The sequence below is a fragment of the Planococcus citri genome, chromosome 3 (genome assembly GCF_950023065.1).
Source record: "Planococcus citri chromosome 3, ihPlaCitr1.1, whole genome shotgun sequence".
Lineage (NCBI taxonomy): Eukaryota > Metazoa > Arthropoda > Insecta > Hemiptera > Pseudococcidae > Planococcus > Planococcus citri.
The window spans coordinates 10103178-10130566 of NC_088679.1; the positions used below are offsets into that span (position 1 = coordinate 10103178).

Below are 27389 nucleotides of genomic sequence, written 5' to 3' on the forward strand. Positions count from 1 at the left end.
TCTGAATACGATACTTACTTCATTTTCTGTATTTTTTATTTAGTGATTCGCGAATACTTGGTTACAATTTCGAAATTGAGTTCTGTGTGATTTTAGAATTTTTTCTGGACAGGCTCTGCGTTATAATTTCAGGTCAGTATGATTTTCTTAGATGAAAAAATGCATACCTAGGTACTTACTTCTTCATCATTGTTTTAATACGCATTAAAAATGTAATAGGCATATATATATATAAGGTGGATTCGCGTCAAGATGGAGAATAGATTCACAACTGTAATTTCCGGAATTTCTGGAAAATTTCCAGATTGCGAAAGTGTTACTGAATTTAGTTCTAAGCTCTACAGTGGAAAATCTTTCATGTCTTTAGCACCCGACAGATGGCCAATTAATTACAGATACAAATGTAAGTACCTATATAAACTTACCTATAGGTACTCGTATAATGTGCAGCTTACCGCAGCTTACCATCACATGTCCACGATTTTATTTCAACTCTTCTGCGCAAAAGAAAAGTACCTAACGTATTTGTGCATGGAATAATAATATTTTCTAGATACTGACATCGTGCTTCCACCAGCCACTGGCAAATTTAAACTTCTGAAAGAATTTGATCCGGTGGTATTCAGAATGAACAAAATCACAGCCGAATGTACCGATGCAATAACGCGTAAAATTCTAGAACCATCATTTGAAGCTGTGATGGATGCTGGTACGTTGAGTACTATCTATACTTGAGCTAATCAATGGTATGATGAGGAAAAAGCTTGATTTTTGACTTCTTTTTATTTTTCAGGACTTAATCCTTATGATTTAGATGGTAGAAACATCGGAGTTTTTATGGCATATAGTCATAGTGACTCCGAGTCAAGAGCGATTTCTGATTCCTGCGAAGGTCGACTTTATGTGCTTGGCGCCAGTAAAACAATGATGCCGAACAGAGTGTCATTTGCACTAAATTTGAGAGGTTTGTATGCATAGTTAAACTGGATACCTACTTGGTTAGTGATTGTAAGTATTTGTTATTCAGCATAAAACCCAAGTTATACCTACTTAACACTCTTAATTACCTACACGAAGAAATGGGAAAAAGAGGAATAAACTTTCAGTCGCAAAACCTCAATTTACTCAGCAACTTAATAGATATGTTTATTTTACACGGAATTTTTGGAAGGTAGATTTCGAGAGTTTGAATTTTAGACATTTTTAGACTTCTTTTTCAACGCTTTTTAGATTCCATTCACCAATTTTCAAGAACTCATGTCTTCTTTTTTAAAAGTGAAATCCAAAATTAATTTTCAAACATCTGTACTAATAATGGTTGAAAATTGTCAAAAAAATGATTTTTGTTTTTTAAAATGATGCATATTAAAATTTACATCCACCACTGATAATTCTTGAATCTTATCCAAGTCTTAACTACATTATACAAAGTACAAACTTTTACCATTGAAATTATTATTTTAATAAGGTAAGCCACCCTATAAGTACACATTGCGTTTTTCTCCGACGTGGTTGGGTTTGAGAAATAAGTGGAAACTAATGTTGCTTGCACAGTAATGCGCAACATTATAGGTATCAAAAAATCTTCGCCCAATTCAAACATCCGGCTGAGAAAAATGTAAAAAAGTGATTACTGATTTTGACGATTTTCTAAAAACAGGGGTTTAAAAACGTGAAGTTGTGTGAAGGACATTAAAAATTATCTTTATTGCATGTGAAGAGTCCACGGAAAGAACCAGGTAAGTCACTTTTTCAAACTTTTGAGTTATGGCGTTTTAAAGTATCAGAATGCTCCAATTTTGTAGCGAATTTGAATTTCATCAAGGTAATGACTGGAAATACATCACACAACATCCCACAAACACAATTCGAGGCATTGTAGAAAAAAATGAAGAGATGCGCCAAACACGACTTGAAAAGTCACTCTTTTCGTGAAAAAATCAAGCAAAAAATCGAAAAATCAGTGTTTTGCTACAACTTGAATTCGATAAAAATCGATTATTATGATGACATAATGAAAAATTTTCGTATTCTAAATACTTAGTTAACGATATTGAAATTTTCTTCCTGTTGCCTCACATTTGGTCTCGGCTCATTTTTCTCCTCTCCTCTTTTTTTTAAAGGCCATTTTAACCACAAAAAATCGATTTTTTTCAAGATCTAAATGAACTACATTTTTCTACTCCTCAGTGTGAATTTAATTCAACCTTAAACTCATTTTTGAAAAAAAGTGACTTACCTGGTTCTTTCCGTGGACTCTTCATGTGTTCTTAAAATAATTTTCCTAAAGTTCATAAAGTTGTTTTCAAATAAAATTGAAGATTTTAATTGTTTTTACTGAGTGCGTACTAATAGGAAGACGTTTGCATACGTATAGGACCCCCCCCCCACCCGTCTTATAGGTACATATTTGAGGTGTCTCGAAATTTTTAATTTTACAAAAAGGGGGTGGGGGTTGGGGCAAAAGTGTTCAAGGCATTTTGTAGCCAAGACTCTATTAAGGTATCTTTTGCCAAAAAATCATCGCGTTATATCAACATGGGTAGGAGCCAGAGAGATTCTTCCATCTAAGTGCGTATTTATAGGCGGTCTACCTTACCCATTTAAATAGAAAAGAAAGGCCTCCTCTCAATGAAATATTGTTCAAACTTTGAACTTTGATTATTATCCATTATTATAGGAATTTTTATCCTCCAAAAAAACTCTTCAAAAAGAATTACACCCCGCCCTCTCCACGATTCCTAATGAACCTACTCCATGAACAAAAATTAAAAATTTCAGTAAGAAAATGTTATGATATCATGGTGGAATCCGCCCCTAAGAAAAACAACCTACCACTTCACCATTTATCATATAAGACAATCTATGAAACAGCTAATGAGCCAAAAATTTGGGGGCTGACAAATCTTCCACACTCCAGAGTCAAGTTAGATTACTAAACTTATTTGAGGGATCTGTCCGCCCAAATTTTTGGCTCATTAGCTGTTTCATAGATTGTCTTATATGATAAATGGTGAAGTGGTAGGTTGTTTTTCTTAGGGGCGGATTCCACCATGATATCATAACATTTTCTTACTGAAATTTTTAATTTTTGTTCATGGAGTAGGTTCATTAGGAATCGTGGAGAGGGCGGGGTGTAATTCTTTTTGAAGAGTTTTTTTGGAGGATATCAGTACTTTTTTTTCTACAATTATTCTGATGAAGTGTTTAATCTAATGAATGAAAATAGCATTGGTGGCAGGAGCATGCAGAGAGTGGACATATTACTGGACATTTGTCATTAAACTGACTGGAATAAAAACAGTGGGTTTTCAAGAGTGATGGGGGAAGGGGTTGACCAAAAATTCACCGATCAGTAAAAAAAAGACTTTCAATTTTGTCAAATAAAATGACAAGTAGCGAATATAAATTTCTAAAATGAAATGAGAGATGAAATGACAAGTTTACCAATAATTGATAAAAATACCTATTAAAAAATTATTATTTTCCTTTTTGAATTTTTTGAAGTTTCAAAATGGAATTTTTTAGTTTAGGAAAAGGATAGAAAAAATAGCTGAGTGATGCGAGTGAAAAAACGTTCAAAAATTCAAGAGGTGAAAAACAATTATGTTTTTCAGGTTCCATTTTTTGCCTTCAAAATTTTGGAATTTAAATGTCAACTTTTTAAAAATTTAAATTTTGAAAATGAAAACCAAACAAACCTGAACAAAGTAAAGCAAAACGTCATTTTAAGAAGTAAAAAAAAAACATGTTTTTTCAGGTGAAAAAATGTATCTTGTTTGTTTTAAATAAATTTGCGTAATGAAATTTTTTCCATGTTTACTTTTAAAAAAAACAAGGGCAAAAGAAAATTTGTACTTTAGGAAGTGAAAAACAACGTTTTTTTACAATTTATTTTTAAAAATTGAACATGTTAAATAAAAATCATATTGAAAAAATCAGCTTACAAAATTAAAAATTGAAAAAAAAAATTTGATTCTGATGGGGTTCGAACCCGAGTCTACTGCGTGGTGAGCGGAATCTTAAATCATTCAACCGCTAGGCTGTTCAACGTTTTAGCGCATTTCAACTGCATACAACGCCGCCAACACGTGTTGTGCTTCAAAGTTAACGTTCATTTTGATATTGAGCATTTTATGCACAATAATAATAATTATTGCGCATAAAACCAAAGCTCCGTTTACTTTGAAATTAGTAAAAGGCACTTTTACCATGTTCAGAGTATATTTGAACCAGGGATGGAAGAGCCGGGAGTGAGCCAGAGCCAGAGTCTGAAAGAGCCGGATTTTTTGAGGAGCTAGAGCCAGAGCCAGGAGCCAAATAAATGAAAGTGCAGAAAAACATCAAGAGCTCTCTTGCAAAAGAGCTCCTTATTTTACTCAAGAGAGCCATCATCATAAGGAGTCTTTAACCTGGAAAGAGCCAGAGCCGAGTGGGAGCCCACAAAATTTTTCAGGCTCTTTGGCTCCCAAAAAGTAGAAAAAAAAGTTAAAAAAATGCGCAAAATTTCATCAAAAATTCAACTTTCAACTCACATTTGTGAAGAAAATGAAGAATTTCTATGTTTGTTTTCTCATTGAGAAATAAAATGAAAATAAATGCAGTATATTTTCATTTTTTTCATGATTTTTCACGAATTTTATATTCTAATTTAAAGAGCCAAGAGCCAGAGCTGGAGTTGGAGTGGGAGCTGAGAAATTGGAAGAGGGAGCTGAGAGTCAAAGAGCGGAGCCAGAAGGAATTGAGGAGCGAGCAAGGAGCCAAAGAGCACATGTAAAGAAAAAGGGCCAAGAGCCAAGAGCGAGCCAGAGCCAAAACTTGTGGGGAGCTGAGCCAGAGCCAAGAGCTGGAGCCCTGAATTCAGGGCTCTTCCATCCCTGATTTGAACAAAATTTCAGCGTTATTGGTGCAGTATTCGAAGCTGTAGCTTTGTCTAAAGAATCAAAAATGGCGAAAATTAGTATTATAAATTTACTGTTTCTTTAGACAAAGCTACAGCTTCGAATAAGGCACAAATCACGCTGAAATTTTGTTCAAATGTACTTTCAACATCGTAGATGTGCCTTTTGATGTACGTACATCTATCCCAGCTTTGGTTTGATTGTACTTTGGATAAATATACTGCTTGTTTTTTCAAAATTTGCCATTTTTCAGCATCTTTAGACTCCACTCAAGCTTGATGTAATTAGGCTACAAAGCTCAATTTTTGCAGGAACATCAAGTTTGTGGTGGAGAAGTGCCTTTTGATATTTTGGGTCAATTTTGAGAATTTTTGGGGCCCAAAAAGGGGGGGTGCAGGGTCAATTTTGAAAAAATTTTACCTTATTCAGTAATGGTTGACAAATCAAAGCTGTATTCCAAATTTCATCAAAATTGGTTCGGCCAATCCTTCAAACTTTGAGTAAGTGTTGAACAAGAATTTCGCCAAAATGACATAAAAGAGGGTAACTTGAAACTTTGCGACTTTTTATCGTACAAAAATTATTCTTATATATTCTGAAAGGTCTTTGAAAAATAAGAAAAAAAGTATCTGTGCGTTTTTTGAATAAACGCATAGTTTTTGAGAAAATTGCGTTGGAAATATTCTGGGCTAACATTATGAAATGATTTGAGAATATAACTCCGTCTGGCGTTGCGCCGCCTACGGTAACGCGTTTCATGACGCGTTTGAAACCGTGGGAGGGCGGGGTGGCAACGCTACCGCGTCGCCTGATTCCAATAGGAAGACAAAAATGAGGATAAAGTATTCTCTCTGATCGTTTTAGTCTAAAAGTAATATTATAATCCGTTTGCTTGTACCAACCTACTACCTACTACACATCCACATAACTATCTTCATTTCTAGGACCAAGTTTCACATTTGGAAACGATATATTCGGTAATTTGAGTGCACTTAATGAAGCTTATGACAGCGTGTCAAAAGGTCGTGTGGAAGCTGCTATCGTTGGTATTTGTACATGTGTGCAGCATCCTATGTTGAGTGTGAACTTGACGAAAATGAATGTCCTCAGTCCGGATTCAGAGACTCGAGTGTTTGATAAAAATGGTAAACTCACCAACGTCAAAACGCGTACCTATCTGGCTCTTCTGCTATTTCGAAAAATATTCTTACAAAGGAACCTCTCGAACTGGCACTCTCCGATTTGAACGAAGCCACGCTGGATTGAGAGAGCATGTTCTAAAACCCCCGTAATCAATACTGGTTTTAATGCGGGTTGAGGTGAGAATGCCCCCCCCGGATTCAATATTTTTTACAAACGATTTTTGATGGTAAAATATGGTAATTTTCTAAGCATTTTTACGCGTTTGTATCGCTGGTACAGATGCCGATTATACGCCTATGTCTGGCTTGTTCTAAGTCATCTGTGTTCAAAAATGGAGAGACTTTAGTGACTGAAGTATTCCGAGTAAGTAAATAGTGTACGAATACGTATGTATGTATACTTAGGTAATGTAAACTTGAGAAGAAGAAAAAAGCCTCTTGCTCTCAAAAAGATGAAAAAATGAAGTGATATGCGCCCAAGTGAAAGAAGGACTCGAAATTTTGAAGAATTTTCTAAAGTAAACCAATTTTAGAACAAGCCAGACATACAGCCCATACAGGTGTGTAATCTCCGATTGGCATTTGTACCACTAAAACAAAAGCGCAAAAATGCTTAGAAAATTACCACTTTTTACGATCGAAAATTTTTCCAAGAAAATTGACTCGGGAAGGAGGGATTCTTATGCCAATCCCCCCTTAAAACCATATTATTGATTACGTTCGACCTATAGCTTGATTTAGGTACATAGTTCAAGTTCGAGAGGTTGCCTTGTTAGTAATTTACTCTTATAGGTAGGTAGCCTAATTTACAATGTCACCAATATTTACAGCAAATGGCTACGGTAGAAGTGATGGATTGGTAACATTATTTATTCAAAGGGCTGATGACGCAAAACGTAATTACGCAACAATAGATTTCAGCGGTTTCACTTATTTCGGATCAAATCCTAATTCGTATTTCAATTTTGATGAAAATTTATTAAGAGATGCAATAGATGATTTATACAAGCGAAAAAATTATGAAACTACCGATGACATATCATTTATTGAAATGAGTGCTTGTGGTTTAAAAGTAAGTCATTGCCCAGTTTTAATAAGTATATGCTGGGGTGTGCGCGGTGTGACTGTATACATATTAATTCGTACTCACTTTGTTTCTGTTTCAAGATGTACGACAAAATAGAATCGAATTTTATTGCTGATACGTTATGCAAAAATAGAAAAAATCCTTTGCTTGTCGGTTCAGTAAAAAGCAACGTTGGCATGACTGATTCCACAGGTCCTTATGTTAGCGTAATTAAAGCTATACTTGCTTTAGAATCCGGCATCATAGCTCCTAACCAAAATCTCAATGAGATTAACGACCAGATTAAGGCATTTGCTGAGAATAAATTAGAGGTTGGTGGTCAACTATAATCAATTTAGTGTACATAGGTATTTTCGTTTATGTACATAATATGTAGGTAGTTACTTAAGTCTATAAGTCATGGAGACACGTAGCGAAATGAAACATACCTAGATACCTCTAGTACCTACTGATGTACCTACTCAATTATCTATCATGAATTTTTATCCAAAACGCAGAAAATTTACTCATGGTTTGGAAGTGCCAATTTTCAACCCTTTAGGTTACCATTTTTCAACGCATCTAAATGGAAAGTATCGAATGTTGTTCTTTGTATCTGAGTTCTAAGTAGGTGCATCATTAGGTAGGTATATAATAAAGCTAAAGCTATTGACGAGTACTTGATGCAAAAAACTATTGCGAAAGCCAAGTTTTGATTTTCAGGGCCCCGAATTCAGGGAAAGGCGCCCTAAAACCAATTTTTAAAAGTTTTGAAACAGTGTTTTCTTCCAAATCACATTTTGAATCGAATCCCAAAATTTGAACTGATTTGGTCCCATACACGGAGATATATGCCCCAAAAACCAATTTTTGGGCTTCCTCCTCCAAATTTTCGAAAAATGAACCGATTTCGCTCTTTTTTTAAAAATGTTCCTTATGACATGTAGATATGTTATGAAACATTTAGAATTCAAAAGTTTTTAGTTTACACCTAAAAAATTAAAAATTAAAAATTGGAGCGGCGGAGCGTTTTTTTTTCAAAATGTAACTCAACATGGAAGACTGGAATCCTTCCCTTTCCTACAACTTTGGCGGTTTTCTATTTTTGTGGGGCACTTCCGACTCGAAATGAACTACCTCAGTAATTTAGCCAAAGTGCAGACCAAATATCGATAACATTTCAATTAAATTTGCCAAACAGAAGCATCACTAAAAATTACCAGTAAATGACATTTGCCAAAAATGGATGAAAAAGGGTTAAAAACTTGTTGAAATACCTACTTACTTAATATAAAAATAGGTACCTACCTAATCGAAAAATTATTAAAATCACTGTAAATTAGCAAATAGATAATAATAAAATCTCAGTAAAATTCCATAAAATGTGTCAAATAAATGCATAAAGTAGATATAGTTTGAACTCGGTTCAACACAAGTAAAAGTAGGTATTAGAAACGCTGTAAATTTCCAAAAAGTGAAGAAATTACAATAAAATTACTCAAAAATGCACGAGAAAGTGTTAAAAACATGTTGAAATGCTGTATAAATACTCGAAAAACACTGTACCTACCTATCTAGTTGTTCGCTCATAGTTGTGCACGATATTCCCGAAAAAAATTCAAAATTGGTTAGTTATCTACTACAAAACAAAATATATTTCGTTTTTGGAGTGACATCTTTCGTTTTTCACATGTTGGCCATCACGCCTTTCTTGAACTCAATTATATTTTCAACTTATTACTCATTAACATAGGTAATCATTTAATGAAATGTCTTTTATCTTATCGTATACTAATCTACATAGGTACCAAAAAAACTTGATAAAAAGTGATCGCTTCGCCTTTTTTTTTGATAGCTTTTCCCAATGAGGTATTCACCCCGATTTCATAATCATAGTAAAAAGTAAAAATCACTTTCAGTAAAAAATCAGCATCAAAATTTTTCAAATAGAGTCAAGATCATCTAACAATTGGTCGATCATCATGAAACTTTGAACATAAGGTCTATAACAATAATTTTTACCACACCTCCAAAAAAGCTCTTCTGTTAGCCTACTAACTGGAGAAAGTTCCAACTTTGCACTATTTGGAATTTTCACGTTATGTAGATATTCAAGAGAATACCCATATCCCTCCAACGTGCTTCAAACACACCTGTAGAACTATGATCTTCACCATTCGTCACCTCATCTCTGATTTCTCATCAAGGTCTATTGAAAATTGGCATGAAAAAATAGGTAGCTAAGTATTTTTAAAGTCTTCAATCCCGAATGAAAAAAACCTCGGCGGACAGCGATTTGACATAGAATGACATAAATGAAACTTCAGGCAATTGCGCCCTTTTAATATTTTTTTCATCTGCTCATTCCTCATACGTTCCATTGTTCTTGTTAGGTTGTAACTAAACCTACGCCATTACTCAGCGATAAGATTGTAGTCAATTCAGTTGGGATCACCGGTGCCTTGAGTCAAGTTATACTGAAACAAAATTCGAAGTAATGTAGTATTCGTTTTGTGTTATACTCTAGTGCATATTTTTATCATAAGCTACATAACTATAAAATGGGACTTCTTTATTGTTTGTTCTCCCAAAGATACTTTTGCAGTTTGCTACTCCTGCCTTTCAGTGTATTGCACCCCTAACCTATTTTTGGCTATCAACTGTTTGCGCTTTTCGTAAATCGTTCTCGCTTTTATGTATCAATTGCGCTTTTAGAAAGTAGGTAGGTTAGGTATAATACAGTACTACTTTCAGAATCATGTACCTACTCGTATAAGGTACTATTTGTTCAGTAGTTCAGTATCACTCAGTATGACAGTACCTGGAAGTAGTAATGGTATTTTCAACACCCCCCCTCCTCATCTGAAAGTAGTGGTCCTGGGGAAATGGACTTATCCATATAATATACTTGAAGAAAACAAATCTTTCGTCTCAGATCGAATTCTTAAAATGAGTTGGTTATCTCAACAGGACTATTATGTGTACCATACTAGTACAAACTATGTCAATAAAATTTTGTTACATAAGTTACCCATTTCTGTTTATATGGGATTTTGATCGTTCCTTTTTTATTTTCTCATGTTGTTAATTGTTAAAGTTTGAAGGAATATGAAAGAGGCCTTAAATTTTACAATAACTCCTGGCAGCGGTAAATTCAAAATTAAAAATTGAAAAAATCGAGTCGATTCGTACTTATTCCAATTTGGAAAATTGTAGAGTACTCTCCTTTTGGTACCTATGTTGTACAATATACTCTAATAAAAACCCTGAAAATTGCATACAGATTGGCTGGTTACTTTTTGGAAAATACACTGTCAAAATGAACTTTTACGTAATGAATAAAATAATTATAGGTGTTTAACATTTTAATGCTATTTTTGAGAAGGAACACCTGCTACTTATACTGACGAAATTTTAGGAAAAAAGGGAAAAGAAGTATAGGTATTATTTTTCAATCGTTTGCGCTTCTGGTAATGCCAATCAGAATGCAAACGATTATTTGCCCTAGTTTTACATCATTTCCAGAACTATACAAATTGATGAAACTATGTACCTATGTTAACATTTGATTGGCATTTGTTTTTTTATTTTTATTTTCTTTTTTTGTTTCGATAAAACTGATGTTTTATTTATAGAAAAAAATTTTAAATCATAACTCGTACTGGAATGGTGAAATTTAACATTTTTTAAGATCGGGTATGATTTTTTCAAGGGAAATAATGCATATATTTCTTCAATTTGCCTACCTATCTAGAATAATGTTTGGAAAATGCAATTTTTTAATCCTTATTACCACATGTTTAATCATCATTGATGTTTCGAAAAATGGGGCGTTCAAAAGTTATGAACTTTATAGGACATTCAATCAAACTTATTTTTGATCCCCCTGCACCTTTCCAAAAAAAAACATCTGGACGAAATACATATTTAGTTGCATTTATTTACCTATCTATCAACACGTTTTATAATTCATTTAGGAAAATGTTGGAAAATACTTCCTCCGCTGACGACCTTCCCAGATTGGTTTTAGCTTGCGCGCGTACGGAAGTTGGAATGGAAAATTTGCTTAAAAAAGTAAGTTAATACCTAATTTTACAAAATTACTGCAATAGTTATGAGGATCTTAGTCATTTTAATTTGTACCTACATACCTAATGCCTTCAATTACAGTTGGAACAGATCAATTTTAATGTGGAATTCATATCAATGGTAAATGACGTATTTTGTAAAGACATGCCTTATCACATATTTCGAGGGTACTCCATCGTGTCGTCGGATATCACCTACCAGAAGAAAAACTCATTTGATGTACTTCAACGATTACCTACCTTTTTTAAATACCTAATGCACAATTTTTCACGTTTATGAAAAGTATAATTACATTTATATAATTTGTGTACTCGCAGGTTAAAGGAAACAAAACTCGACCCGTATGGTTCCTATTTTCTGGTATGGGTTCCCAGTGGAATGGTATGGGCGAAGGTTTGTTGAAAATTCCCATCATTGCAGAAACTGTGAAAAAGTGCGATGAAGTGTTGCAAAGGGTGGGTGTTGATATATACCACATTTTGACCACCACTGATCCAACTATATTCGATAACATTATGCATTCTTTTGTCGGGATCATCACGATTCAAGTAAGCAGAATTTTAAAATGCTTATAGGTTCGAAAGTGTACTTATATGTATTTTTATTCGTGGAAATGAAAAGTACTGTATAATTATGTATAATTATCCTTTTGCGTTATTTCGTTCATCATTTCAGATCGCTCTCGTTGAAGTTCTAAAAGCATTAGGCATCAAACCAGATGGTATAATTGGCCATTCTGTGGGTGAAAATGCTTGTGCTTATGCCGACGGATGTTTGACTCTCGAACAAGCTGTGTTATCATCGTATGCTCGAGGAATGGCGTCCATCCAAACAAAAACAATACGTGGAATGATGGCTGCAGTTGGTATGTTCAACCACATTTATCTACGAGTATTTCATAAACTTAATTGGAGTAGCCCTACGTTGACTGTGTTATTTTATAGGGAAAGGATACAATCAAATAAAAAATGACCTACCTGAAAGTATTGAAGTCGCATGTCACAACTCAGCTACCAGTTGCACATTGAGTGGACCTACAGAGGACGTTGAAAATTATGTCAAACAATTACAAGAACAGAAGGTATTCGCCAAAGCTGTCAACGTCGCTAATATAGCCTACCATTCCAAGCATATTGCTCCTGCTGCTCCTAATCTTTTGGCTCGTTTAAAAGAGGTATGTTTTGCTTTGAAAATTCAATAACCGCGGCCGTAGTGGGTAGATGTTTTTTATCGTCGAGTGTTCAATTTTATAGGTGATTCCAACTCCAATTAAACGTTCGCCAATATGGGTGAGCACTTCGGTAGCGGAATCGGATTGGGATAAACCTTTGGCTCAGTATTGTTCGGCGGAGTATTTGACGAATAATCTTTTAAATTGCGTTATGTTTGAAGAAGGTAGCAAACATATACCACCAGATGCTCTAGTCATTGAAATAGCTCCTCATGGCCTACTACAGGCCATTATGAAACGATCGTTACCAGAGACGTGTTCCAATGTCGCTCTCACCAGAAGAAATGCAGAAGGACAGAATATAGAAAATATTCTTTCTGCTATTGGAGAGTGAGTTCGCCCGATCATTATGCATTACATTGCGAAATCCTCGCTTGGAAGTGATTACTGATTAGGTACCTTATACAAGTTTTCTAACTTACCCCAAATTCCAACTTCCTCCGGTGCACCGTATGTTCATCATTTGAAAACTTTAGTACTCATTTATACCTAATTCAAAGTTACATTTTAATCAATAGGTACTTGCCTGTCTATGTAACCGCTATGCAAATTGCTTATGTGTCTAGGTAGTTCCTTGTCACTTATTTTTCATTTTTGTTATAGAATGTATATTCATGGATTAGATGTAAACGTTAACGCATTGTATCCGAGCATAGAATATCCTGTTTCACGAGAAACACCCTCCATCGCACAATTGGCAAGATGGCATCATTCTACTGCAGATGCTGGAATTTTCCGTGTTGATTTGGTAAGTGGTTAGGTTCGGATTGGTGGTAGACAATAAAGCTATACTATTGTGGGAAGGTCAGAGATGGAATGTTTACCGATTATAATTGATTATTCGGGTCCGATAAAATAACCGGTGCATCGTCGATTAATCGGATCTTTTATTTCAGGCTTTTTGATTGGTCAATGGTACCGAACGCCCCGCATGACGTCATGTTTTGTTGGCTGATTTAATCGACCGATTATTCGACGATTGGGAATCGAAGTGTGACGTCACAATTACGTCACAGCGCATTTTTACGGGATTTCACGTTCTCATTTGGTCCCAAACAAAACTGTAGTCCCATAAGAAACCATGTAAAAATGGCATACTTGTCGTTCAAATTTCTCAATGAATAAGACGCTTGTTGATAAAAAACTTATTTAAAACAAAAATTTAGACTTTCTAACATATCATATTATAAAACTAGCTTTTTTTAACACAACATTTCAGAGAAAATTGAAATTGAAAAGTAGCAAATTTACATGCAATCTTATGGAACGCTTCCGCAGGTTGGGACCAAATGAGATTGTTTACTTACGCACACATACTTGCGTTTTACAACACACAAAGATCCGCTTTGATGCCCAATTATGCTCAATTATTTTGAGAAAAATAATCGATGTAGCATCGATTATAATCGATTCCATCTCTGGGAAAGGTTGCGCGTTGCGTCGGGCGTCGGGCGTCGAGGAAATAGTACATTACATTACTAGATTAATAAAGTGGGTGATTATGAACGAGTGCAAAGTTACTGCGCGAGTCGAAGATGAGCGCTGTAACTTTGCACGAGTTCATAATCACACACTTTATTAATCGCGTAGTGTAAGGTGCTTTACATAATAAACACTCGTAACCTCACCATTTTACACTTCTGTTGTTTAGATGCAAAAAATGTGCGTCTATGAGTGACCAAACTTCACCGGTTAAATTTGTTAAATTATGTCCAAACGTAACACGTACGTAATGGCGAGTTTCGCGGCGTTGCCACATAACACTAGGGATATAATACGCTCATAATGACGTACATTTTGCATCTAGCGACAGAGATTACATAGGTAGATTGAACGTTCAATTCCAATCATAAGCAATTACCTACCTAATGACTTACTCTTTCGATTGATGTGGAATCTTTTTTTTTAAGTCTCAACTATACAATACATCTTCTAATTATGAAAAATTCAAACATGCAGATAAATTAATTTTTCATCACTTTCACAAAACTGGAAACAAGGTTAGTTTATCACAAAATCACACGGGGTTGCCAAAATTCTCCTACTCCACCCAATAGTATACCATAACGCACAACCCCTAGAGTGTGCAGCTGGTCACCACAGATACTCTGAGGCAGTCGCTTTCGAATTCAAAATTATACATACCTAGTTCTGTTCGCTTATAGTCTACACAGCCTTAATCCCGTCACTTTCACTGGTGTATGCCTTGTCTATATTCACTAACCTACCTGCGTACTTATGTAAATTGTAATCTTTTTTCTACGTATATCTACTAATAAAACATAACGCATGTAGGTATACTTAATATAAATGTTAGGTACTTACCAAGTTCGAAATTGCACAATTCGGGATTGGTACAGACAATTTAGTATACAATCTCCGAAGTGTTCGGACCAAGCATGAATATTACTTTTTGGGTGTGATTTAATACCACGACAAAAAAGGGCGTCAGCACGACAAACATAGTCACTTTCACGCCAGAAAAATCATTACCACGACTTAATTGGAAATTCCCGACAATAAATAGCTTACCCCGACATAAAAGGTACTCCAACGACAAAATAATGTATCAAACGACGAATTAAAAAATTCACGACATTTTATTACTTTCAACTGCTATATAAGGCAATGCACGACAAAATTTTTCTATCAAAAACAGACATTTCACCGACAGAAATACACGTTTAAAAAATATTAAAATGATACCAAAAAACAAAGTAGGTACCTATGTAAAAAATTACTGTTTATAGAAGTAATGTTTTGTGGACTTTGATGGGCGATCCCTCTTCCTCTTTTGACTTCAGGGACGAAACGAAAGGGGGCTAAGGGGCAACAGTTTGCCCCCCTCCGGTTCCACGAAAGTAGGAAACATTTGGGAATTTGTGAGAAATTCAAGAAAGTTGGGAAAATACAAAAATTCCAATAATATTTTGGTTTCAGTTTTCAAAAATCCAAATTTTTTACAATCACATGTACTTATTTAATTATTGTTCATTTGCCGACAAAATCGCCGATCTATCCTCAAAATTCTCATTTTTCCCCTAAGCTTGTGCCCTCGCTTCGCTTAGGCCAATTTGGTTCTCTTCTACTGAGTTACAATTTCACTCAAATTTTATTGAAAGAAGATCTCAGTTGATTATTTGTCAAAATTTGTACAAAATATAATTGTAATTGAACTGATAATGTTCTGTCGTGTATGAAATTATTTTGTCGCGAATACTGCTTATCTCGTTATTAAATTGTAGGCGTTCATAATACTTTATTGTTGGGCGTCATCTGGCGTGCAACTTCATCATTTTTCGTCGTTCATTCATCTTTTATGAACGAAAAAATGCTTGTCGTGATGACACCCTTTTTTGTCGTGCAAAAAATATTTCCCCTCACTTTTTCATCGGACCGTCTGGTCCTTACAATGCCCGAAAGGTCCGAACAAAGTGTTTGACTTGGTACAATTTGTGTTGTGCAAAGTCCGATGTAAAGTTCTATAATGAAGGAATTCAAATTTAATGCTTCTATTTAAAAATTCAAAACTTTACATTTTAATCAAGTCCAAAACGTTGCCGTTTTATTTTTTAATTTTATAAATTTTCAAAATCTTTTGCACTCGCACTAATTTTTTAATTCCGAAACTGAAATTTTTTGAAAATTATTTTTCAATTTTTAATATTTTAAAACCAGAAGCATTACATTCTTACGTCTAAAAATACTTATGCCTAGGCCTATTATTTAGTTCTTGAATTAGAAATTTTTGAGAGCTTCTGCCCTCGCTTCGTTTTGGGGCCAACGTTTCTTCACTATTCTAAAATCGAAATTTTTTCTTCAGGAAACAAAATGATTTTTTTAATCCTAGAAATATAAATTTTTGATAGGTTTTGCCCTTGCTTCACCTGAGCTAATCGTTTTTCGTTTCAAAATTTAGCATATCTCTTAATTTTTGAGAGCTTTGCTGGTGCTGATTTGTTTTTCATTTCAGAAATTGAAATTTTTATAAAATAGCAGCTGAAATTAGAAGAATGTCAAGGCTCAAGGCCCACAACATTCACTTATTATTTCATTCTTATTGATGCTATAGTCAATCTTTTAAATTACTAATATATACGTTTTTTAAGTTTTAAGGGGGTGGGTTCTTTTTATGGATAGTGGAGGGAGGGGTATTGATTATTTTTCAATTATAACAATACGACAGTATAGAAAAGGCATGACATTCGAATTCCTTCATTAAAAAACTTTATACCGGACTTTGCACAACACAAATTGTACCAAGTCGAACACTTTGTTCGGACCCTCCGGGCATGGTACAAACCAAGCCGGATTAAAAATTAATGTTCGCACTTGGTCCGGACACTTCAGAGATGGTACAAAATCGGCTGTATCAGCCCCGAATTGTACAATTTGGGACTTGGTACCTAACATGAACACGACATAATGCTAATTATCTGCCTTTTTTTTAATTCTGCCCCATTAATTCAAAGGTCGGATGTCATAGTGGAGATCCAGTAACCATCCAAATTAACAATGACTCAAAATATCATTATTTGAAAGATCATCAAATTAATAATCAAGTCATTTTGCCGACTTCATTTTTCATGGTAAGTTACATAATTACCTAGGTAAGTACTTACTTTCATCTGTAAATCCAAATAATGGTGGCCGGGTACCGGGTAGGCTGGTACTTATTGTTCTAATATGAAAATTTGAGAAATATAACCACCTGGACCTACCTACTATTTTATCCATCACGTGATGTAAGCATAAATATCCTTACCTTTTTTTTTAAATTTATTTTTAGTATCTTGCATGGTGGGTATTCTCTGTTCTTCAAGCCAAGACGCTTGATTCGCATCCAGTAATTTTTGAAAATGTGAAATTATGCAAGAACGTTTCGATTTCATTGGCCAGTATGTCAGAAATTAATGTACCAATAATGGTAAACATTGAGTTCTTCATTCAAATTCACAAGCTCATTGACCGCTTAATTACAGAACCGAAAAAATTCGCCGTTTTCTTTCAAAAAGGAAGTGGTAGATTCGAAATTGTGAAGCACATTAAATCAGGTCATAAAAAGAAACTGACCGAAATAATGTCTGGAACCCTGTATCAACCTTCAGAACTAACCCCAACAACCGTTGATGAAACTAATCTTCAAAACATCAAGTATACCATTTCAAGCGACCAGCTCTATAATGTTTTCAAATGCGCAGGATACCAGTTGAAAGGCATGTTTTGCAGTTTGGAAGAAATGAAATATGATAAAGAAGGTAAGTATTTTTCTTCACACCCTCTTAAACGAATATTGATACCTACAATAGAAAAAAAACCAACCACATATGTACTTCTACATGATTGAAATTTCATTGCAGATAGCTACGCAAAGATAAGATGGTGCAATAATTGGGTATCTTTCTTAGATTCTTTGCTGAAGTTCAACATGTTTTCCGAAATGAAAAATAAAAATGATTTGCTATATACATACAAAATAAGAAAACTTGAAATTTCTGCCGATCAGATTTCATCTCTAGAAAATGGTGAATTTCGTGCAGACAAACTGTCTATAAAATAATAGCCTCTTTTTCTTGCATTTTTGCTTGATTTTTCTTGAATTACTAATTATTGATTGTTCCAGGATCGATTATAATGTGTCATAGACAACATAACACCAATATTACAACTTGCAATGGTTTAAAGATGTATACAGTTGTAAACAAGCGTTTTTCGTTGAGCAGGTGCGATATAGGACTCAAATGCGAGGGTTTACGTTTTGTTTCTCATACAAATCCAAGATGTCAGGTACCTACCTAAAATTTATTTACTTACTAACTAACGTAAGAAGTGCATATCAGGTACCTATGTGTTTATTTCTGTGTAATATTTGTAATTTTCTATACTCAAAGAATCACTCGCCTTTGCCTTTTAAATATGTAATTACATAGGTACCGATTGTTCTAGACTAATCCAAATCTGAACACTGCTCCATTTTTTTACTTTTTATTTTTTTCAAATATTATTGCAGAGCGTGGAAGAATTTTTAAATTTATGTTTACAAATCGCTGTCGATAATATGAACTATTACATGTCGAAGAAAAGTAGAGATGATGCCAAGTTGAATGTAATTATGGTAAACAACCTTTCGTGTTTCCATACCTTGAAAAATATTATGAAAAACCGTGATGCGTTGAAGGTATGTTGTACTGTGTAGTGTGGACCTTTGTCTATTCATTCAATGAATTATTTACTCGTTTCACCTACACATGCAAATAATTATCTTTTTTGTAGACGGAAGTACTTTTTCATGATGTGGAGCTGGCATCATTGAAAAAATATGTCAAAAATGACGAATGTTACATGCTGATAATCGATGACTTGGATATGGATATAGGAAAATTTGTTGTAGATGCGTCATTCCTACTGGCAACTTCGTCGAATGATTCTTCTATGAGACTTACCAAAATTGAAGAAAATTTTGTACTCATCACTAAACAGCAGTTCTTGCACAAAATATTCTATTTGTATAGAAAAGTAAATATACCTGCCTGTGATTTGACATCCCCATTTTATGATTCTAAAAATATTCACGTTTATGTATTTGCATTACAGAAATCTTTTATTGAGGAAGACAACGTTCAAATACAAAATGCAGATTGGTCAAAATATGATGTTCCAAAACGAAATGAAAGCGAGCTCACGTGTATTGTCAAGCAAAGTATCAATTCAACTGACTTATCTTTGATGCTTAATGAAACTATGATCCCTTCTGATTCAAGGTACCCATGATGATGGTAATTTGCGCGTATACAGCGTATCCCTCTACCTACTTAAATCGATATTTACTGGAGTCAAATTGGGTCGTGCTAGATTCATCAAATCATCACTCTTCACTCATTCCGTTTCATTTTCTCTATAATTAAACGGAAAATGTTCCAAGTCTTGTCACGCACCAACTCCCTGCACCACTGTATACTTAATTAATTTAATTGTTGACTCTTTGGACTGGGAGTCCCTGAATCTAGCACGATCTGATTGGGGGTAAGACTGCGCGTCTGCGGGCACTCAAGGTTTCACCCTCCCTCGTGCTTCCATATTTGTAGGTAGTGAATTCCGGAAGAATAATGATAGAATTCAGATAGAAAAAAAATGAACTCACTATAATCATCTGCCTACTTGATAATTAAAACTGTATTGATTGAAACAGGTATTTGTTTGTTATGGATAAAAATACGCCAACCGAATCAGTTCTAAAAAGTGAACTCACTCGAGATTCTTCGATATCAGTGCTGCAAAAGGGAGAATGGGGTTCGTATCGAAGTATTTCAGAAAATCGGTCAAAATTGGAAGAAAATCCAAAAAATAACGCTGATCTACCTGGAGATATTCAGTGAGTTCTTAGTTCTAAAAAAAATCATGACTGACTTTTCTAGATCTATGTGATTATCGTTCATTACCATTTTAGGATGGATTCAGTGTATTTGAAGTATCTAGGCTGCGATAAAGAAATCGAACAATCTGAAGACAACAAAGTGAGTCTAAGTACCTACCTACGCAAAATACTCGTTACGAATAATGTCTTGTCTTGAAAAAAAATTCTGAAATCATTTGATTATTACCTTATCGTTATAGATTTGGAATTGCGGAATTGAATACTCCGGAGTACAAGATACTGGGGAAAGAGTAATGGGTTTGGCTGTAGTCAATTCCAATGAACCTATAACCAAACCGGATTCTATTCTGAAATGGACACCACCGAATGATTGGAGTCTGGAAGATGCAGCTACTGTACCTTTCATTTACACGCAAGTAAAGCAGCATCTGAAATTATTTCTCCTAATAATTTTTAGTTTCTTTAAATGAATAGATAAAAATCTGAAAATAGGTACAAATAGGTATGTTAATAGGTATGTTATTGAATAGTTTCTTTCATCAGTAAGTTAGCCAACACTTTTAGAGTACCTACATGTATGTATGAAGGGCGGTTTTCCAAAAAGCGATAAGTCAAAAATCGTGATTTCGAGATAAATGACGTTTTTAGTGCCCATTTGAATCCATGATGCACTTGGAGTATGCAACCTGTCTTGCATGTTGCATTAGGTCTACCTCAACACGTACGTGTTGGTTTCGCGGTGAAACTCGAGTTGGCAGCGCTTCTGCGGCAGAAAAAGTAAACTGTCTTATCGCCTTTTGGAAAAACGATTTTTCAGTTTTTCATTTATTTGATAAAACCAGTGGTGCAAATCGATGTAAGTCAACTGTAAATCACGATACAAAAGTAGAAGCCCAAAAAAAATCGATTACAAAAAATTTAACCTGTATTTTTAACAAAAATTATCCATTTTGGCAATCAAATAAAAACAAAAAGTACTTATATTACGGTACTCTCTAAGTATTGAAAAAAAAACAATTTTCACAGCTCTACTTCAATGAACACGAAGTATTACAGTAGGTACAAAAAATTTAACCCATATTTTTAACACCAAATTCAAAGATTCACTGGATAAATTGTGACTTATCGCGTTTTGGAAAAACGATTGCGATCTGCAACTTACGGAAAAGCTGAATTGCGAGTAACTAAATAGGTATTTTGGGTAGGTTAGGCATTAAATAGGTGAGATACAACCTATAGAACACAATGGTGTGAAAAACTCAATTTTCAAAAAAATTGACTTATCCACTTTTGGAAAACCGCCCTTCGTATATATGATTACCCAGTCTCGGGGTCGAAGGGTATGTACACATAAATCCACATTTTTCAAATTTTTTAGGCTTATTACATTCTGGATGCGCCAGTAATTCGGGGCCAACAATACCTGAGTTCGGTTTTGATCAACGTTAGCGATGAAGGACCTTTTTGTGAAGCTTGCATCTCGATTTGTCTTAGTAGAAAGTATATAGTTTACGTCAGCGTGTCCAGTGACGAAGAAGCTGATTTGATAAAGAAAAAATTCCCACAAGTAAGTGTATAAATGATTTTATAATTTGATCAATTTGAAAATACGCGAGTGCGTATTCTGAATGATATTATTTTTTGCAGCTTGACGAAAAACGAATATTCAATTTGGAAAAATGCTCATTTCAAGCCGAAATATTGAAATTGACCAATGGTTTCGGAGTGAGTCTTGTTGTGAATTGCTTGCCCGGAATCGAAAGTATACAAGAATCCTTGAATTGCGCCGGCGATCTCAGCTATTGTATCCAAATTGGTAAAACAAATGACTGGGAATCACAACTATTAGGTAGGGTAAAATCAAATCTTATCACTAAGAGCATTTTACAAAATGTTCTTGTCTTGTGTTGATCGTCTACTAAATCTAATCGCTAGGGCAGATTGCAAAAAAAATATTTGAGGATTTTGAGCAAATTCTATGGAGACCTTCGTTTAAAGTTGAATGATTTCTTCGAAAATATCTCCTCTCTGATGACCCATATTTTCACTACAGGGGGACCTCTAGAGCTAAACATTTTTGTGGTCTCCGCAGAATTTGGTCAAAATCCCCCGACAGCACACTTATGAACCCATGTGTGGGTTAATCTTGCATAAGAAGTTAACCAGTAGGTTTACCAGCCTGGCGCACTTTGTAAAGGCTAAAGTTACATAACAAGTGAGCCACGCGTTTCAAACTAGTTTTGTCAAAGTTAGCTACACTCCGTAATTGTTTCTCAGAGATGTTCGCTAGATGTAGTACTAACGCGAGGCCTATAGAATAGGAAGCGCTGGTCGGCATACACAAAGCCCTGTTAAAATTGGGTATGCATGATGGTAAATTTTACAAATGATTTTTCTGCATTTTATAGTTTTATGGGAATATTGTTGATACCAAAAATTTTGTTATGGGTCAGACTTTTTTTGCAAAGAAACAATTTTTACAAAATTCAATTTAGTTCAAAAAATTTTCAAATTTTTTTGACTAAATTTTCTGCAAAAATTTTTATTTTTGCCCATTATAGAGATAATTTATATATTTCAGTGACTGTGCAATTAGAATTGAGATTTGTTAATTAAAACAGAAAATAAAAATGATTTTCAAAATTTCAAAATTTTCTAAAAAGTGGCTCATATGCCTGCCGCGATGCCTATATATATATATTTTTCCGATCCCGTCGCTAATCATACAGTATAGGATTAGCAATACAATTACCTACCTACTGATGATAATTTTCAGAATTATACCCATTTTTGAAAGCCCTTTCATTTCTCATGATTCCAAATAAAATATTGAAACTACTGGCCAGACTCCCAGATGAGGAAAAACAAAACTTAAAAAGTTTGGTGGAAGATGGAATTAGGAGTGGCATCGTGGTACCATTTAAAAGTAATGTTCAAATTCAAGGAATGTCTGAAAATAATCAGTGAGAATTTTTTGATCAGAACTACTGATGAGCCTCATATAACACAGGGATAGTGATGATAATTTTTTTCCTGTTCCTTACAGATTTCCGAAAAAAGATCATATTAAGACTATTTTCAAGTGGTTACGGAATAGTGAATTGTGCCGCAATATGAATCAAAAGATACGCTTCGATAATAATCATTCTTATATTATTCTTGGTACGTACCTAATTAAACCAAATCTAACCCCTCCTTCTCTACGGGTGTAATAATCTTGTAATTATATACACCCCCCCCCAAAAAAAAAAATTATTATGTTTGAACAGTCGCCAAAAAAAAACAAAAACCGAGTATCACTTGGATTCCTTAGAGGCAATTCTTCTTCATCGTCCATTTTCTAAGCAGGCTAATGTACACAGATTTAATTTTCAAATAAATGAATTATAATTATAAGAGATGAGAAAAAAAAGATTTAATGGTGTTTGAGTTGGACCAAATCCACCCGTGAGCTTCTGAGACTTAGGGCCTGAAACCAAATCTTTCAAAATTTACTATCCTGTTTTGAGAAACGTAATTTTCTTTTTCAAAATAATTGAGTATGAAATTGTTGTACAGGTGGTGAAAAAAAGAACTATTCTTGGTTCGAATTACTGGAATGGCTGATGAGCAAAGGTGCTCGAAAATTCATTGCCTCAGTTGATAACTTCTTTGTTGGACCAAATATATCGCACAAAATAAACCGTTTATTGAATCAGAAAAAAGCAACGATTATACTGAGCTCATCTCGAAAAACTGAAACCCTTCAAGATGCCGAAACTCTGGTCCAAGATGCTAATAAAATGGCTCCCTTGGAAGCTGTATTCTTCGCATCGGTGGTAAATTGATGAATTTTTTCATACCTACCAATCTCCTTTTCAAAACAAAGACGAAAACTAATTATTAGTAAAATCGTATTTGAAGGAATCAATAGGCAAAAAAGCCCATAATATGGACTTGGCAACTCGAAAACTCAACCCAAATATTCATCTTGTGAGTATATTCTCTGGCGGTCTTAAAGAATGCGAATCAAGACGATTTGCAGGATCACCTGCAGTTGTATTTCATGGTAATAGATCAACGCATAAATTATCTGCTGTTTTACCTCTCATCGACGACGTTCTGTCCCAATTCGACAATAGCAATTCGCCTACTCTTTATCGTTTCAAAAATACAGGTTCGATTATAGTGCAATCATTTTCAAGAACTCGGCTATTTCTCTATTGGGAATGTTTCAACTTATAATTTTAATTTTCAGAAAACAAAACTGCTGAGTCAGCGTTGAGGAATTATTTGCCTCACGATGTTAATATTTTTGAGAAAATCGCTGATGACTTATCGGATAAATTGGAATTTGTTGAAGTCACCACAAAAGCACCCCGATATTCAAATCTAAAAGATTGCTTCCCAATTTTCATAATTTCCACTCTTGGCCCTAAGCCATTGAAAAGTTTGTTGTCAAACCTTATGAGCCCAGCTTTTTGCTCTAGCATTGGAATGAGTAAATTTTCTATAAAAGAATCAGCTGCAAAGTTATACGAAGTAAGTACTTTTTATCTAAGATTGACTGAGCTCTCTGAAGGAACCTATACCTAATCATGTATTAAAATTATTTTATGAAATTTTCTTTGAATTTTCAGTCTCTGAATAGCATCCAAAGTAAAGCAGGAGTTACTCTCTTATCGGAAACGTGGGCTACTCCGATAGCTTTTGAGTTGATAAAACTATTGGATCAGGATAAAAGAAAATATCGACTATTTGCCTTAGAAGGTAATCCGCTCACTTGGAAGGATCGTATTAGAAGCCTAGGTCCAATGAATTCGAGTCAATTTGAAAATTACCTAATCGCTGAATTATTTAATATTTACCCTGAGGTGAGAATTTTAGAATCAATGATTTTTTAGTAGATATTCCGATGTGTTTTTAGGCCTACCTATCATGCATTAATACCTATAATTATCAATTTTTCAGATCCGTTTGGATACTTTACTGGGAGTGAACAAGCCATTACCTGAAAAAATATCAGATTATTTGTATAGTCAAAATTATCCATCTGTTAATATTGTTAGTATTTCAAAAGTACTTGAATCCATTCAGCTTGGATTAGAAATGATGTTGAAATATGAATACAATGACGAATGTATCAAAAATACCATCTCCTTGCTACAAAATCCAAACGAAAATAAACCATTACGGGTAAGTTTAGGAAAACATTTTAAATGCTCTTAAAATGAGACGAAAAACAGCTTACCTAAAATTTTACTTATTTTTAGATTTCTGTCACGAGTGAAATGTTCATACATGAAGAAGAAAATTATCAGAAATTTTTAAGCAGTTATGAAGTGTCGAAAAAAATTAATGGCAATATTTTATACACCTTATGGTATGACTGAGAAATGAACTAAACAGTTATGTACCTACTTAAATAATTCGCTAATATTGTGCCAATACACTATTAATTTCTGTTCTAAATCACTGTTCTGAATCACTTATCAAAATTTTATTTGCAGATTTATTCTAATATTTAAAAAATCTATGTGTTGAAAAAAGTACCTAATCAGATTTTTAGGCTTTTTAAAGAAAAATTTTGAAAATGGAGTCGAAGTAATTTGAATTTTAAGAAAGGTAAGACGCCGCAAGAAAGCTTGAACAGCATAAAAATTGTTGATACGTATTTCTAATTTTTCAATGGGCCAATAAAATACTGAAAAATTTCAAGTCAAATTTGTTGTCATGTACACTCAGGTTCGTCAGTTCGATGTATTTACATACATCTCTACCAGCGCCTACTTACTTTAAAAAGTTGGTGGAATCCGAAAATGACCTTGTTATTTTTTCGCAAAACAATAAGTAGTACTTACGAATGTCGCTATAAATTCTTGAAGTAGGGCAAAAATTGCCATTTCCGCAACTTTGCCCATCTCCCGTGGCTGCAAAAACAAGAATGCAGATTGAGAAATACTCGTACCTAACCCACCCTGTTTTTCGTTTTAGGGTCCAAACTATCGGTTAAGACAAATTTTAGCCCAAACACTTACTTATTTGCTGTTGCCCATGTGTTATTTATTCCCACCTATCATCTACATTGTAAAAATCATTTTTTCCGTGTGTTGGAATTTCAATTTTTTTTCTTAAAAACGGCGTGGCGTACCTAACTAATCCATTTTTCAGCATTTTTCAGTCCCAACACCTTCATATTACAGATTATTTGTGTCATAGCCTTAAACATGAACCTTCGGTCAAAATGTCAATGTCAGTACAGAACCCAGTTTTTTTTTCAAGATTCAATATTCGAAGTCAGTTTAATGTTACCTATGTAAAAAAAAAATGCACATTTTGCATTCTTAGAATTGAAATTCATTGAGTATGTACCGAACAAATTGTTATCATTCGACTTTTATGGTGTAGGGTTTACTGTGAAAAGTTGAATGCAAGCAACAATTTAAAATGGAACTAGAGAAAGTTTCGAATAATTTCTGCAGAAGTAGGTAGTCGATATGTAGATGATTATTCGAAACTACTCGTATTTTAATATGTGGAATTGACTTTTTAAAAAAGACCTTTTCAACTCTTCCTTGAATTTCTTATTCATCCTACCATACTTGATCGAATCGTAATGCATACGATAAATCTTTTTTTATTTAATTTTTCGTGGAAATGAAGGGGTTTTGGTTTTGAAAATTTTTTGTATGGACAAAAATTAAAACAAAGAGAATTTCCTATCGATTGGTAGAGTACAAAAATTTTTTAATTTTTATACATGTCTACTTTGAATTGAAATTACGCAAAATTTCCGAGCCATTTTGCTCAGGCAGAATCAAAATTTTTCCAACACTTTTGCGTCCTCATTTCGCTCGAGCAAAACATGTTCTCTTCTCTTTTTGAATTCATCATTCAAAAAATATAAAAAAAATCACACAATAAACACCAAAAAAACAAAAACAAATGTAAATTTTTGGTTTTTGAGGTCTGGCAATCAAGTTCCGGGAAATTGTTCTGAGAGGTAGAAGATACATACAACACTGGTGTGCTCGCAAACACGTTGTTGTGTAGATTAGACCTTCCTTTAATAGCTGTTTAAAGTGAACAACTTTCAAGGTCGTGTTGTAAAACTTTAAGGAGTGACTTGAGGAGGATCTTTGAGTCAGGGAGATCAGACTTTGAGTTGGGAGAGAGGTAAAAATGTCATAAAAGGTCAAACGTGATGTTTAAAAAAATTACGGAAATGTTTGAGGAAGATCAGGTGATCAAAACCTCACAAAAACTAAAAAGTAGGCCATGAGATTCTTGTTGCCAAGTGGCTGTGAGGAAATGTCCTCTGAGGTGAGTAAAAAATTATTTTCAAAGGAGATTGACCTCATGAGTTGTTTAGTGTAGTCTTCCTTCAACTCAGTGCATCATATTTTTACTCAATGCTCCCATTTAGAAAACTGTTTTGCTACTCGCAGAGGTGAATTCTTCAAAATGTGAGTGGAGGTTTTTGAGTCCTCCTCAAAAATTCAATGGGGGCTGATTCTCAGGTAAAAACCAACTGAGTATGAAGTAAAGGTCCCTAGGAATCAAATTTGGGGTGTAGAAATAGTGAGGTGAGGAGACACTAAGATGT

General features: G+C 34.3%; 1 protein-coding gene across 1 annotated transcript; it reads left to right on the forward strand.

Annotated features, from left to right (window-relative positions):
* On the forward strand, positions 1–25255 carry LOC135839972 (fatty acid synthase-like). The gene is made up of 36 exons (XM_065356259.1): positions 1–132; positions 220–403; positions 554–709; positions 794–964; positions 5846–6046; positions 6874–7115; positions 7211–7441; positions 9503–9603; positions 11087–11183; positions 11280–11417; positions 11516–11746; positions 11874–12063; positions 12143–12372; positions 12452–12759; positions 13033–13177; positions 16902–17018; positions 17219–17327; positions 17412–17687; positions 17790–17954; positions 18053–18216; positions 18440–18607; positions 18703–18945; positions 19024–19190; positions 19619–19801; positions 19877–19943; positions 20044–20220; positions 21183–21371; positions 21452–21653; positions 22581–22767; positions 22851–22966; positions 23363–23622; positions 23708–23960; positions 24042–24325; positions 24424–24657; positions 24755–24979; positions 25057–25255. The coding sequence occupies exons 2-36, from the start codon at positions 253–255 to the stop codon at positions 25174–25176; spliced, it is 6498 nt and encodes a 2165-aa protein (XP_065212331.1). The 5' UTR covers positions 1–132; positions 220–252; the 3' UTR covers positions 25177–25255.
* Positions 25256–27389: the final 2134 nt, after the last annotated feature.